The 16,105-nt window shown below is 43.5% G+C and overlaps 1 protein-coding gene across 1 annotated transcript in view; it reads right to left on the bottom strand.

Annotated features, from left to right (window-relative positions):
• Positions 1–13,762, bottom strand: part of HELB (DNA helicase B) — a 37,964-nt gene extending 24,202 nt beyond the window's left edge. Inside the window, exons 1-5 of the mRNA XM_056130778.1 lie at positions 13,573–13,762; positions 11,297–11,710; positions 9,074–9,243; positions 4,561–5,439; positions 805–982 (exon numbers count right to left, since the gene is read on the bottom strand). Of these exons, the coding sequence (XP_055986753.1) occupies positions 805–982; positions 4,561–5,439; positions 9,074–9,243; positions 11,297–11,710; positions 13,573–13,762 (1,831 nt within the window). The remainder of the gene's footprint in view (positions 1–804; positions 983–4,560; positions 5,440–9,073; positions 9,244–11,296; positions 11,711–13,572) is intronic.
• Between the last annotated feature and the right edge of the window lie 2,343 nt (positions 13,763–16,105).

The following is a 16,105-nucleotide window of genomic DNA, read 5'->3' on the forward strand; positions in this document are numbered from 1 at the left end:
CCATTGGAGACCTTGTTGTTACTGTGTCTGGCATATTGAATACTCTCGGTAGCTTGCCGGGCTCTCCGAGAGGGGCGGAGGAATTGAACTCGGGTCGGCCATGTTGGCTACGTGCAAGGCAGACGCCCTACCCGCTGTGCTATCGCTCCAGCCCTATTGCTCCAGCCCTATCGCTCCAGGGCTCCAGGGTATTCGATATGCCAGACACAGTAACAACAAAGTCTCCAATGGAGACGTTACTGGGCCCGCTCGAGCAAATCGACGATCAACGGGAGGGCCTTTACTTTACTAATACAATTCTATGCTTTCTTCATGAAATCTTATGGTTTACAGGTAACTATTATTATTCCTTTAACTGTACCTTGCCAGAATTGGAAAGGACTTAAGAGGTCTGCAAGGTTTAATTTGGCAATAACCCAAATTAGACCTTGAAAAACCTCTTAAAATCATAAAATACTTTTAAGCGACCTATAAATCCGATTTTTTTAAAAAAAAATACGATTTTCCAAGAGTCTACATGCTGATTTACTCTGGATCTGTGACATTTTCACTATTTTAATTGTCATCACTTGGGTGATTAGCACTAACCCTGAAGTATTTTATTCACATCCCTGGCACGCTGATACACGGCCAAAGCAAAGACCCTGCAAGCCAATAAGGAAAAGAATGGCCTGAACTCAGAGCCTGAATATGGGCTGTGAGAAATGGCGACTCACCTTAGGAAAAGGACACAAAATCAGGAAAATGGCAAAAACAACTGGCTAACTACTGTACTTTTCACTATAGAACAGTATTTTAACTTACCAAGGATAATAAGCTTAGAAAGTTTGGAGTGTTCACACAATAAACTCAAAACCGACTTGAAGATTCTTACAGACACCAAACTCCCTTCATCCATAACCAGAACTCTAACAGAAGCAAATTTCCATGGACTGTTTTTAGTCTCTTGTTTTTTCTTCCATAAATAGAAGCTATAATTGACCTACAAAGAATGACATGTCTAAATTCAGGTGATAAAATATATTTAGAAAATTAACAACATGCATTTTTAATCAAAACTATTAAATGGGAGAGGGGAAGAGATGTAGGTAGAAAGCTAAAGAAACAAAAAATGCCCCCTCGCCCCCCCAAAAAAAGATCCAAAAAGGTAAACGCACATCTCTGTTCATGGTAGTGCTTAGAATACAGAAACCAGGATATGGAAACCATCCAAATGTCCAATGACAGAAAAATGGATACAGAAGTGGTAGTATACATATGCAATGAAATTCTATGCAGCCACAAGAAAAGATGAAACCATGCAGTTCCCTGCAATGTGGATAGAACTAGAGAATATTATCTTACATGAAGGAAGGTAGGAAGGAAAGAAGGAAGGAAGGAAGGAAGGAAGGAAGGAAGGAAGGAAGGAAGGAAGGAAGACAAATATTGAATGTTCTCACTTATCTATGGTATTCAGAGTAACAAGACAAAGGAATGGGAAGTATTAAAGGATGGCAGACCCTTGTCCTGGATTACAGAAATGAGAATGCCAAGGAAGGAGGGGAATAGGGAATAGGGGTAGGGAGTACTAGGAATGAGGAGCAGACTGGGGATAATATGATATTATACTGGCAGTCAAAGGTTTGGGGCATTTCAGTGGGGTAGAGGTAGCTAAGTACATCAAAAAAAGTAAGAGTCAACACTATCTTAAGCATGTCACCCAAACTATAATAAGCAATTTTTTAAAGAAAACAGAACACAAGAATTAAAGGATGAATACACAGAAAAGATGTAGCAAATAAAGCTAAAAATAATAAAAATAGATCAAATCACTAAATTGTCCTTCCTAATGAGTACTTAGTGTGTTTCAGGCAATAAGCTTAAAACTCAGCACTACCACACTGTAAAGTAAGTCTTCAACATGTTTCCTACGGTGTCAGACTAGAAAAAATTTCCTATTCTTTTCCGTTCCCAAAATACCTTCTCTTGGCCTTTAAGAAAGCCCAATCACTTAAGCTCCTGACCTCCCAACCTACAACACTCCATTCTAAAAATAAAGGGCTGCCTTTCCAATCTTATGCAAATACTACTCTTTTTTTTTCCTAGTTCCCTAAACTCTCTTCCTAAACTTTTAAAACCCGCTACTACCACCACCAAAAACAAAACAAAAATAAAACCATTTTTAAAAGATGTAATAGTATTTACTACTTTAAAAATAGAGATGGGGAAGGGGAGGGGAGAATAAAGAGGACCAGAAGTAGCATTAGGCCACTGGTGATGGTCAAGTAAGGTATCTGTACATCAAAACCATAAATGTCAACAATACTGAAAACCAGTTACCTAAACTAAACTAAAATATATATGCATATATACTTTTAGATGAAGAAAAATTATGCATAAAATTGGGGCTGGAGAGACAGCTCAGCGGGTAGGGCGTTTGCCCTGCACACGGCCGACACAGGTTCGATTCCCAGCATCCCATATGGTCCCCTGAGCACCGCCAGGGGTAATTCCTGAGTGCAGAGCCAGAAGTAACCCCTGTGCATCGCCAGGTGTGACCCAAAAAGCAAAAAAAAAAAAAAAAAAAAAAAAAAAAAAGCATAAAATTATAACCAAAGAACACTATTTTGTTGCATATCCTTCCATATTTCTGATGTTAACATAGATCTTCTGGACAAAGTTTTAAGTGGTATCGTATCTTTTTCTGTTGAACCTGGATTCAACATGTTTGTTAAATAAAAATCCTTCATATTTCCCACCCAAATGCACCAATTCCCTTCAGCAAACTTCTATTTTTCTCAGTGGCCTTGTCTCGCAAGAGAACATTTGACTCACTATTCCCTCTATTCTATATATCCAGGAAGTCATCATAGAAATGCCTCTTACTTTTCAGTGCTTATAATGCTCCAATTCAAGGCTTGGCTCCATCTGTGTCATGGAAACTACTGCAAAAGAGCCTTACAGCTAAGTGTCCTTGGCCAATAATCCAAGATGGGTGTGTGTGCCGGGTCTTTGGACACTGGTGAAGGGAAGGGGAACTCTGGAGATGGATGTGGTGTTGGAACTAAGTACGCATGAACCATCATTAACAGTATTATAGATCATAGTACTTCTGTTTGGGGGACCATCAAAACTTAAAACAAGTTTGTCTTTATGATGTTTCTTAAGTGAAGTCATGAAATTTGGACAGAGCTAGAGAGTATCATGCTGAGTGAAATGAGAGGGAGAGTGACAGACATAGAATGATCACACTCATTTGTGGGTTATAAAGAAACACTGTACTGTAGCACTGTCCTCCCATTGTTCATTGATTTGCTCGAGCAGGCACCAGTAACGTCTCCACTGTGAGACTTGTTGTTACTGTTTTTGGCATATCAAATACGCCACGGGCTGGAGCAATAGCACAGTGGTAGGGCGCTTGCCTTGCAAGCCGCAGGCCTGGCCGAGCTGGGTTCGATTCCTCCTCCTCTCTCGGAGAGCCCGGCAAACTGCCAAGAGTATTTCGCTGCACGGCAAAGCCTGGCAAGCTACCCGTGATGTATTCGATATGCCAAACACAGTAACAAGTCTTACAATGGAGCCGTTACTGGGCCTGCTCGAGCAAATCGATGAGCAACGGGAGCACAGTGCTACAGAATATGCCACGGGGAGCTTGCCAGGCTCTGCTGCATGGGTGGGATACTCTCAGTAGCTTGCCGGGCTCTCCGAGAGGGACAGGACAGAAAAATCAAACCCAGGTCAGCCCTGTGCAAGGCAAACGCCCTACCAGCTGTGCTATCGCTCCAGCCCCAAAGAAACATAGCAGGAGAATAATACCCAAAGACAATAGAAGCAAGGTCCTCAGTAGGAAGCTTGCCACAAGGGAGCAAGGGGAGGGAGGGGGGGTATGTCAGAGAAGGGATCACTATGACAAGGATAGTGGGAAGTGACCACTCTGGACAAGAACTGGGTGCTGAAAGGAGATAAAAGTGATGTATACAATATGCTTTCAGTGACAGTACTGCAAACTACAATGCCTAAAAGGAAAAAAAGAAAAATTATATATCTGTCATTGAGACAGGCTGGAGGGCAGGAAGGAAGCTGGGCACAGAGGTGGAGGGAATTGGACACAGGTGAAGGAATGGGTGCTCAAACCTTAGAGGACTGAAACTCAGTCATGGATGACTTTACTTCATGGTGATTTTATAAAAAAAATTGTAAAAGAAAATAAATGTTTTTCTTTTAAGTAAACTGCTTGCAATATTATTAGTACTGTAAGCTTTAAGCATACAATATTACTGTTACTTAAACGTCACCAAGGTACCAATATTCCTCCACCACTGCCCCTAGTTCTTTTTTTTTTTTTTATTTTTGCTTTTTGGGTCACACCCGGCGATGCACAGGGGTTACTACTGGCACATGTGCTCAGGACTTACTCCTGGCGGTGCTCAAGGGACCATATGAGATGCTAGGAACTGAACCCAGATCGGCCGCGTTGCACAGCAAGGCAAACCCCCTACCCGCTGTGCTACTGCTCCAGCCCCACCCCCTGGTTCTTTAAGGTAAATGTTTTCAACTGTAGAAAAACTAGAGAGCTTTTACCTGACACAGCGTGTAGGCGTGTAAACCTGTTTTCTGTCTCAGTAAACCAGCAGCCTTCCCCGTAGGTGCTGTAAGTAAAACTTCTATGGCCCGGTCTGTCTTCGGTAGACTTTCCTCGGTGAAAGTATTCCACTCTGCTGGCACATCCTGGTCCTGCTCAAAATCCTTACAAGCTTTTTCTACTTCTCTTTCTTCCAGCTGCTCTATATGCTTAAAAAGACGGCTAACAATTGTGGTCTTCCCACAGCCACCTTTGCCACTTATGACTGTCACGGCATTAGAGCAAACCATCTCCAGTGCAGTCACCTGATCCTGATCCAGTGGCGCTTCACTTATTTCTCCAGGAACTTCATTCTCCACATTATCCCAAAGATGTTCCCAGCTGCCCTGTGTGTCCTGGTTGGACACCGAGTCCTCTGGTGCTATTTCACCGGGCTTACTCTCATCCCATGTATCCCCACTTCCTGAATCCTCCAGTTTTGTGGCATGAAGAGAAGCAAGCACCTTCTTAACATCGACATGCAAATGCCATGGAGGCCTTGTCATCAGAACACCAATGGACCAGGCGATGTCTCTTTCAGCCTCATACAGGTCAGAAAGAAAGACATGGTTCTTCTCATATGTCACGACACCAATATCCTTCATGAACTTCAGAGACTTCCAAGCATCAGGGACAAACATGAGATCCGACAACAGAGATGTTAACTCATCTATTTCAACATACGTGTGCCCATGTTCTCTGCAGAGCTCCTTCAGTTTGGAATAGATAATTAAAGCATTCTTCTCCAAGTCAGTCATCAGTGCCAGGAGAGACTCACACTGACAGAATGCTGTCCAACTGGCCTCACACCGCAGAAGCTGCAGCTCTCTGTAGGTTATCTTTAAGAAAATAAAATTCAAGTTGCTTTATATTTTAATTTTTTGAATGGTGTCTATTATTAGAATTACACAAAGGATATGTTCTAATATTTCTAAGATCCAGAAGATATTTATTTCAGCTAAATTTGGAGAAATAAACTAATGAGAAGAAATAAATACATCATTAACTTTCTTTATTTGAACAAAAATCTACATAGTTTTTAATTAAAATGATTCTCAAAGTAATATAACATTGTCACTCATAGCACTGTCCTCCAGTTGTTCGATTTGTTCGAGCGGGCCCAGTAACATCTCCATCGTGAGACTCGTTGTTACTGTGTTTGGCATACACAACACATCACAGGTAGCTTGCCAGGCTTTGCCATGCAGGCGAGATACTCTCGGTAGCTTGTCGGGCTCTCCGAGAGGGGCGGAGGAATCGAACTCAGGTTGGCCGCGTGGACCGCATGCAAGGCAAACACCCTACCCTCTGTGCTATCGCTCCAGCCCCGAAGTAATATACATAGTTTTAAAAGATAGTTTCAGTAAGTTTTTCACACAAAAAAAGAATTGCCAGGGGCTAGAGCAATAGCACAGCGGGTAAGGCATTTGCCTTGCACGCGGCTGACCTGGGTTCAATTCCCAGCATCCCATATGGTCCCCTAAGCACCACAGGGGGTAATTCCTGAGTGCAGAACCAGGAGTAACCCCTGTACATTGCCAGGTATGACCAAAAAAAAAAAAACATTGTCTGATTTGACTTTCCTTAACTTCCAGAGACAATACTTTCAATACAACTAGTATTTCTTCCAGAATTTATCTCTGCATACTACTGCTTGATGTGATATATACACATATGATCGATATATTAAAATATATAATAATTGCTTCCTACATATAAAAACATATATGATATTCACTTGATGTATATAAAAGTTCTAATTTCAACACCCTGGTAAATTAAGTTTTTATGTAAGATCTCTGCATATATCATCAGCTCTACATACATACTCCTTTCTCCCATCTTTGAAAAAGTTAATAGCACACATCTATTAATCATCTATCAATCTATTAATTTTAGTTTAATCAGTATAAACAGGATCCATAGCAATGTGATGTACTATAAGTTCAATTAACTTTGTGTTAAACTTAGTATTATGAAGTTAATGACTGACTTTCTTAGCTCAGCTTGCTGGTTTTCTACCTGCCTATCCACAACCTGCCCAAAGTCTACAGAACAGATTCAGAACTTCCTTCACTATGATCCACTATGGTCATTGATCAGCTCCATTTCATTTTTTTTTTTTATGGCATCACCATTTCAAGAGATCTCCATGTATTTTATAAGCTGAATTAAGTCCTCTCAAAATTCATATGTTGAAATCCTAACTTCTAATACTTCAGAATATGGCTGCATTTGGAGACAGGGTCTTAACAAAAGGTAATTAAGGTAAACTGAAGTCACTGGGGTGGATACTAACCCAATATGTCTGGCTTCACTAGTCTAGTGATTAGAAAACAGGCACAGAAAGGAGCCCAGGTAAAGCCACAGGAAGACAACCACCCACCATGTAAGAGATCTCAGCAGAAACTTACCCTCCTAGGGCACTTGTTTTTAATTCACAGCCGTTCATACCTCCCACAATAACTTTCCATTGCTTAAGATACCTATATATAGTACATGGCAAAGACTTAAAAGACATGGGGCTGGAGCGATAGTATAGCGGGTAGGGTGTTTGTCTTGCAAATGGTCAAGTCGGGTTCAATCCCCGGCATCCAACATGGTCCCCCAAGCACCACCAGGAGTAATTCCTGAGGGAAAACCCCTGAGCATTGCTGGGGATGACAACCCCCCCTCCCCCAGAAAAAAGAATTAAAGGGCTATGATTAGTAAGCACAGCAAACTAAGATCAGTCAAAGTCTTTATGATTAGGTGATGGTTTCTATGCTACATTGTAGAGCTTCAAGTTGCTTTTTCCACTTGCTTACTGTTCTACTACTCTTCTTTACTGAATAAATATATACAATAATCCCATGTCCTAGAATCTTATTTTTCAAAGCATACTAAAACCACAGTCATTTTACACAGAAGAAATTTATTATTCTAGTATTGCTCTAATTGCTGTAACTACAAAGGAGGGAGATGAAAATTTTCTTTTCTTTTCTTTCTTTTTTTTTTTTTTTTTTGCTTTTTTGGGTCACATCCAGCAATGCTCAGGGTTATCTTGGCTCTGCACTCAGGAATTACTCCTGGCGGTACTTGGGGGACCATATGGGATGCCGGGGATCGAATCAGGGTTGGCTGTGTACAAGGGAAACACCCTACCCACTGTACTATCTCTCCAGCCCAAGAAATATTTTTGAGGGTTTTAGAATCATCTCAGAATTTTCATCTGTGCCGTCATTTGGAAAATTACCTTTAATGAAGTACTGCCAAGATCTAAGAGCTATATTTGCATGTTAATACTTTTTTTGGTCTCCAGATAAGAACAGAGATGGATTCATTTGTAAATGGCAGTACTAGACAATTTTTTTAGTTATATCATGATATAACACATCAATAAAAGGTAAAGGTAAAGGCCCTCCCGTTGATCGTCGATTTGCTCGAGCGGGCCCAGTAACGTCTCCATTGGAGACTTTGTTGTTACTGTGTCTGGCATATCAAATACTCTCGGTAGCTTGCCGGGCTCTCCGAGAGGGGCGGAGGAATCGAACTCGGGTTGGCCATGTTGGCCGCTTGTAAGGCGAACGCCCTACCGCTGTGCTATCGCTCCAGCCCAACACATCAATAATGAAAATTTTTTAATTTTTTAAATATAAAATAGGGAACTAAGGCCGTTAGTTGCCTTGCATGTTGTCAACCTCAGTTCAATACCCAGTAGAACATATGCTACTCTGAGCACTGCTAGGGACCACTTCTGAGTACAGAACAGGGCTAGCCCCTGATCACTGCCAGGTGTGGTCCAAAAGCAAAAACAAAAAACAAAAACAGCAAAGGGAAGGAGGGGAAGGAAGGGCTGAAGGGGAAGAGAAGGGATGCTTTAGTAACACAAATTCATAAGAACTTGCCAAACTCACATGAACTTGTGTCTTCTTGAGATCTAAGTCAAGATTCAAATGGAAATATAGTTTTAAAGAACTTTCATATTAAATGATATATTTACATTATAAATAATTTGAACATCCTCAATGTTATTTTGTTTTTTCTTTATAAATGTATTACATATGAGTTAAAGTCATAAATTTATAATCAGTTCTAACACTAACAACTGTCACTGTCACTGTCCTCCCATTGTTTATCGATTTGCTCGAGCAGGTCCAGTAACATTGTGAGACTTGTTGTTACTGTGTTTGGCATATCAAATACGTCAGGGGTAGCTTGCCAGGCTTTGCAGAGTGGGCGAGATACTCCCGGTAGCTTGCCGGGATCTCCAAGAGGGGCAGAGGAATCAAAGGCAGAGGAATCGAACTCGGGGTCGGCCTGGTTGGCCACGTGCAAGGCAAACTGCCCTATCCACTGTGCTATTGCTCCAGCCCAACACTAACAAAAATAAATCAATACTGGAATCCATACACATTTTTTTCCTTTGAAAGACAGTGTCAAAATCCCACTGCATACAAAACTATTAAATGTTTAAGCAGATGCCTCACTTACTTTACCAAATCCAAGTTTCCATGGATTTGTGGTTAATATCTCTTCTATCGCTCTCAACAACTCTTCGTAACCTGAGCTTATGAGCCGTTTAAAATGTCGAGGCAGAAGAATTGGAAGGAATTCCATGATTTTTGGAAACTGCAAAGCTGTCATTACATGTTTAAATGGAACTAAAACATAGCAGAAAAGAACAAATCAAAATAAACAAAGTGACTCACGGAACAACAGGTTTGATAGACTTTCTCATTCAGCACAGTCAATTCAAGAAACCCCCCTCTGGGCCACAAGGAGCCGGCGGAGAAGGCAGGGCCAGTGCTCTGCAGCGCCACCATGTGTGGATGCTCGGCATTGTGGGTGTGCCGCCCCATTCAAATTAATGAGAGAAATTAATAAATTTATATTAACTACCAAAAAAAGATCAGATTTTAACAGTTATAGTAACATCAAAATGTGTGTAATATTTTTTTTCGGGGTGGGGGCACACCCAGTGATGCTCAGGGGTTACTCCTGGCTATTCATTCAGGAATATCTCCTCCTCAAAATACCGAGGGAACCATATAGTGTGTCAGGGATTGAATCTATGCTGGCCACTTGCAAGGCAAATGCCCTCCCTGCTGTACTATCTCTCCGGCCCCAAATGTATGCACTTTAGGTGCTTAGCTTGTTACTGAAGTCTTTTGTTTCCTTTGGTTTGCAACATAATCAGAATACAATTTCTGACTCAATATAGATTCACAGCTAAATATAAAACAGGTCATTTATAAATTAACCGTTATAATCTCTCCTCTGCAATCATGTTTTTTTGTCATTAAAGTCATTCAGTAATACACTGCCAGATTTATTTGGTAAAAGACATGAAATATTCTATATATGTGAAAATCTGGGAAATAAATCCATTTTAAGTTATTTTAACCAGGGCTAAGGAGAGGATAAATGCAAGTGTACACAGGTGAGGATACATACAAGTGCACTCCATCCAGGTTTCATCCCTGGCCCCAAATGACTTCTTGAGTAATACTGAATACTCCCAAGCACCGTCAGGTGGTCCAGGCATCTGCACATCTTTCACAAACTCGGGTCCTAGCTGGCCAACTATCATTGGTTGTGGCCCCCAGATTTTCTGGTACTACTGGGTGCCCCCTCCAAAAACACAAAGTTATCCATATTCTCCACCACACAGGTCCCAGTGCAGTGTCTACAGACAGCAAGTAGTCTCTTCAGTTGCACATGGTCTATGGCTTGGATGGGCTGTAACAAGGGACATTGGAGACTGTCCTTTGCCATGGACACTCCTATCTGCTCTCTTACTGGCTTCAATCTCAGGCACCAAACAGAACAAGGAGCATGTGATTGGGACTCTCCACCAGGTCAAGTTTAAGTTTCCTTGTCAGAAAATTCACATCTCCAAGAAGTGGGCTTTTATCAAGTTGAATGCAGATATGTTTAAAGACATAATTGGGTCAAATATATCCCAAATCATGGGCTTCTAGATAAATGGCGGGCACCGTACTTCACAGAGTCCCAGAGCTGCCCTCACCCCAGTCCTCACCCTCTCCCCCACAATAAATTCCGCTCCTTAACCAAAAAAATGGGGAAAAAAAGTTATTTTGAATCATTTTGGACTGGAGTCTTTGCAAAAGGGTTACTCACATTCTAGCCTTATTAGACTAAACAGTTGACTAATAAACCTTTCTTAAGTACTCAAAGTAATCCCATGGATACAAAAGAAAAAAAGGAAGTAAAAGCAAGAAGCAATTGTAGAGCTGGAAAGAAACTGATTAGAGGCAGAAGATCCATCTTACCCAATCTCTTCACATTGTAGGGGAGAAATGTGGAATATCAAGGGCATACTCCAAATGTAATAAAAACACATTTCATCAAACCAATTTTGGGGAGGGGGGCAGGGCAATTTCCAAATAGTGCTCAGGGGATCAGGGGCTACTCCCAGAGACACTTGGTTAGGGCCAGAGCATGTAAGCATGGCAGTGCTCAGGGATCTCCAGGGTATACTCAATGGTGCTCTCAGGGAGGAAATATGCGGCCCTGGGGATGACCAGGGTCCCTCACAGACAAAGTGCCACCTTTTCTATCTCCTTGGTCCTTCAGCAAACCAATTTTCAAAAAGAACATCTGCCAAGACACTATAGTAATATCTTTTAAATACATCCATCAGTAATTATCACAATTTTACTTAAACTTGATTTAAAAAAAAATCACACTTACTTTCGTTTTCCACAGAAAGGTTTATTATCTCAGAATCCAGTGGTGGCTCTTCCTGACTTCTCTGTTTAGACTGCTTTTGATGATTCCTTTCAAATTCCTTTTGGAACATTGTCAATGTTTCCCTAAGATTTCCAAAGTTGAGTTTTTTACAACTTGATACAGCATCTATCCATGTTAAAAATTTATTTATATTTTCAGCGGGGACATTACAATCTTTCAGAAAGAGGGAACAGATATGTTTTTGATTTGGTGGTGACATATCATACTGCAAAAAGTAAGATGGAAATCCTTGCATTTGATAGCGCTTCGTTCCCAAAGGCTTTACTCGAACCTTCACTCGCCACCAAGCACTTGTCATTGGAAAACGTCCAAATACGGCATAGTTCTCTTGAGTGTTTTCATCAAAAATCACAACTTTGGAAAAAAAGTTAATTCAGAATATTTTAAACCATTTCCACAGTTTGATCAAATCTCCCATTCTCTACGCTTACAGTACAAGGATCAGGGGACTTCAACCACAAGCCCCATGTCCCAGTGTTGGTCTGCAAGTACTCAAAAATGGAAAAATCACTGGTGTATAGTGTTGATTATAACTGCCATGGACTGCAGTGTGCAACAAGTGTTGGTCCACACATGTAAAAGGCCAAAGGACTCTGCTCTCTACAAATGCCTACTGAGCTGCCCAAATTCCACCTGAAGTTGGCTGTTTTCTGTATCAGTTTTGGTTTTGGTTTTGGTTTTGGTTTGGTCTACTCCCATGTTGCTTGGGGAACTAGTGATACCAAGGACCTCCTATATGCAAAGCACAAGCTCCAGTCCTTTGACTTAATTACCTAGGCACTGTTTATCTAACCATAAATTCTCTAGATTAGAACATTTCCTCTCCTTGTAGTCTAAGAAACAAGCATGGTACATGGAAAAAGTCTACTGTTTCTCTTCTAAAAGCGGTCTTCTCTCTGTTAATCTGACCTCAGTCAATAGAGACCTTCCTAAAGTTTCTGAAAACGTCTCAGTTCCTCCAATCATAGGACCTTTGCATTCCCAGTTCCATCTGCCTTAAGTGGAGCTTGCTTCCTTTATGTTGATTCCATTTACTACAGACTTCAGTTATTCAGAAAAACCTTCTCTGAATCTCATGAACGTCATTTCATAGCACTATTTGCTTCTAAGAACTAAGAAATACTATAATTATTTCTGTGATTATTTAAGATTTATGCTCTATTTCCTAGACAGTAAGTGCCACCGCCTTCCCTCAGCCCTTTCCAAAGAGCAAATTCTTCATCTTATCTTTCCGGTCATGGACACTTGGTTGGAAACAAGGGAATCTGCCAGTTATACTTTTGGAATAACGATCACACCCTCTAGAAATACTCAAAATTTTTCTGTCTGCACCTTTGCTATCTCACTACATGACGGTCTAAATTGTAATTAACACTTCCTAAAACACAAAAATCAGTTCGGTGCCACTAGCTACCTTTCAAGTTTTCAACAGCCACATGTGGCTAGTGTCTACTAAAATAGTGCAAGTCTGAGCTATGGTCACTGATGCATAAAGTTCCACTGGACAGCACTGGTCTGAATACAAAATTATGCTTAAGTATCAGTCACAGCATTCACACAATCACAATTCATAACAGGAAACCACATGAGGTAAACACTGATCACACATTTATCTCAACAATAAATGGGTCCACAAAGTCTCGAGGTGTTTCTTGTTTTCTAAGTTACTGGAAAAAACTACCTATTTGAATCCAAGCAGGGCCAGGAATATAGTTAAAAAGCCCTGAATGTGGTGTCACGCTCGACAACCACTATTTCCTCGACTACAAAACCACCTGGAAAGGTTGTGAGCATTAAATGAGATAATGCATTGTCGGGCACAAATATAACACCCAGTATTTGCTGACCTCGCTGCTACTGTTACCAATATTTAATTCTAATTCTAAGTAGGAGAGGAGCTCATCCTTAAGGAGCCGGCGGGGGGGGGGGGGGGGGGGGGCGCTGGAGCAATAGCACAGCGGGTAGGGCGTTTGCTTTGCACGCTGCGAACCCGGGTTCGATTCCCAGCATCCCATATGGTCCCCTGAGCACCGCCAGGGGTAATTCCTGAGTGCAGAGCCAGGAGTAACCTCTGTGCATCGCCAGGTGTGACCACCCCCCCCACAAAAAAAAGGAGCCGCCGGCATGGTGCGCTCCACGGTGCGCTCCACACTTGGGGGAGGACACGCAGCCCTACTCCCACCCTCCTCCCCGGGCCCGGAGAGGGGCTTGCTCACCCGGGAGGCGACCCGGGAGGCTGCCTGCTTTCACGCCCCCACTGCAGAGCTCCTCCGCGTCCACAAACTCAGGATCGTCCTCCTCCTCCTCATCCTCCTTCAGACAGTCCATGTCCTCCTCCTCCACCGATTCCTTGAATGCAAGCAAAGGTCCCTGAAGTTGGCGCAAAGACTGACTCAAACAAGCCATTCTCTCTCTTCTCACGCTTTTGGCCCCAACGTTCGATACAAATTCCCGGAGAGCTTGCGGCGCCGGGACCAGCCAATGAGCGCCGGGCTCCTAAGCGCTCGACACCCATCCACTTCCGGGAACGCCCCTCGCGGCGGCAGGGCGAAGGCAAGGGCCCGCCCCCAACCTTCCGTGAGTGTAGATGGGGCGGTGGAGGGGGCGTGGAGGGGGCGGGGCTATGGGCGGGGCTTTTATGACCTTCTCCGCCCTCTGCTCCGGGCGCGGGAGTCCAAGAGCCTCAGGCTACGAATCTGCCAAGGTCTGGCAGGGGAGAGACCAGAGGGCGAGTTTGAGTCAAGAAACGCGAGCCTGCAGCGTCTCCTGCACAGAGAACAACTGTCCAAGAAGGATACTCTAGAACCCAGAAAAGTCAGTCCCCACCCCACTCCCGCGCCCCCCCAAACGAAACCCAGACGCAGTTTAGGACCTTTGGCCCGGTGCCAGAGCGCAGGACCGCCCGTCTCCAGTTCTGAGTTTCTGAGATCCCGTCTCCGTGTAAACTGCTTTGCACCTCAGTGTCTTTAAGGAGTTGAACTAATTAGTGTCAGGAAAGGAACTTATTCAAATAGATGCCCTGTCCACCCAGTAGATCTAGGGCTGTCTCATTCTGTTTTTTTGTTTGTTTGTTTGTTTGTTTTGCTTTGCTTTTTGGGTCACACCCTGGGATGCACAAGAGTTACTCCTGGTTCATGCACTCAGGAATTACTCCTGGCGGTGCTCGGGGCATCAGATGGGATGCTGGGAACCTAGGTCGGCTGCGTGCAAGGCAAACGCCCTACCGGCTGTGCTATTGCTCCAGCCCCTGTTTTCTTTTGTTTGATTTCGGTTTTATGCCACACCCGGTGTGGTTACTCCTGGCTCTGTGCTCAGGAATTACTCCTGGTGGTGCTCGCAGGGCCGATGGGTTGTCTGAAATCGAACCCAGTCTGGCCTCCTGCAGGGCTGTACTGTCTCTCCAGTCCCTGTTCAGTTTTCTTAACCTACGCCCAGTTTGTCCATTGTGCTGTTCAGCCAGATTTGGGTACCACGCAACTTTTTTTTTTTAACTTTTCGGATCACACCCAGCGATGCTTGGGGGTTACTTCTGGCTCTGCACTCAGGAATTACACCTGGCAGTGCTCATGGGACCAAATAGGATGCTGGAAAATGAACCTGGGTAGGCCGCCTGCAAAGCAAATGTCCTCCCCACTGTGCTAACGCTCCAGCCACCGCAGGGACCACCCAGCATTTCTTCTGTGAGTACATCCTGGTCAAGCAAACGTCTTTCAACGTGCTGCTCAACCAGTTCTCAGTGGTGGTGGCATAATCCAGAGTAGAGATTGGAGTGTGTCAAGAATCGGAGAGAATGGAGATTGATTTTAAAAGTTATTCTAGGGGCTAGAGAAATAGTACAACAGGAATGGACGCTTGCCTTGCACAGGGCTGACCTGGGTACCCCGGGTTCATTCCTTAGCATCCCATATGGTCCCCTGAGCACTGCCAGGAGTGATCCCTGAGCATAGAGCCAGGCATAACACCTGAGCAACACTGGGTGAGATCCAAAAACAGATGAAAAAGTTGTTCATGATCCATAAGTCCTCATATTTGATAGGGATACTATTTGAAAGTCAGAGTGTTCTTTAAGGAATACCATAAAAACTATAAAAACCAGCTCCCAGAGGGAGAACAGTGCAGTCTCCTGCCCCCGCGCCTGGCTATTCCTCGCCGGGGCCCCTTGGAGGGGAGCGGGTTGAGCTTTCCTCCCCGCCCTGATCAGGGCCCTGGCAGCCGAAGACCTCCAGGACCAACCACCACCATGCTGAGACCACTCTCCGCACACCTGAAGGTACTGGCAGAGGGACAAAGCCACGTGGGTTCCGAGGCCGAGATCTCCAAGCCTACTCGGATTGGAGTCGAGCATCCTCTACCCAGATCCTTCAAATTCCAGTAGGCGGGGGTCACACCCACCAACTGGCCCCCTGGCGCCGTGTAATCCCATCAGCGGCCAAGACTCAGAGACTATAAAAACCAGCTGCCGGAATGCGGCCGCGCAACATCTTATTATGACATTTCATTCCTACTTTGACAAACTGGCAGGCTACCAAATGTAGCCTGCCCACACGGCAGAGTCTGGCAAGCTCCCCGTGGCGTACCCAATATGCCAAATACCAGTAACAATGATGGGTCTCATTCTCCTAAAGAGCCTTGAATATAATCTCAGGGCTAGAATGAAGGAGACATTACTGGGGCCTGCTTGAGGCAATCGACGAATAACAGGAATAACAGAATGATCTGTGATCTGTGATAAAAACATATTGTTACATT

Source organism: Sorex fumeus, unplaced genomic scaffold, assembly GCF_029834395.1.
Source record: "Sorex fumeus unplaced genomic scaffold, SorFum_2.1 ptg000081l, whole genome shotgun sequence".
Taxonomy (NCBI): domain Eukaryota; kingdom Metazoa; phylum Chordata; class Mammalia; order Eulipotyphla; family Soricidae; genus Sorex; species Sorex fumeus.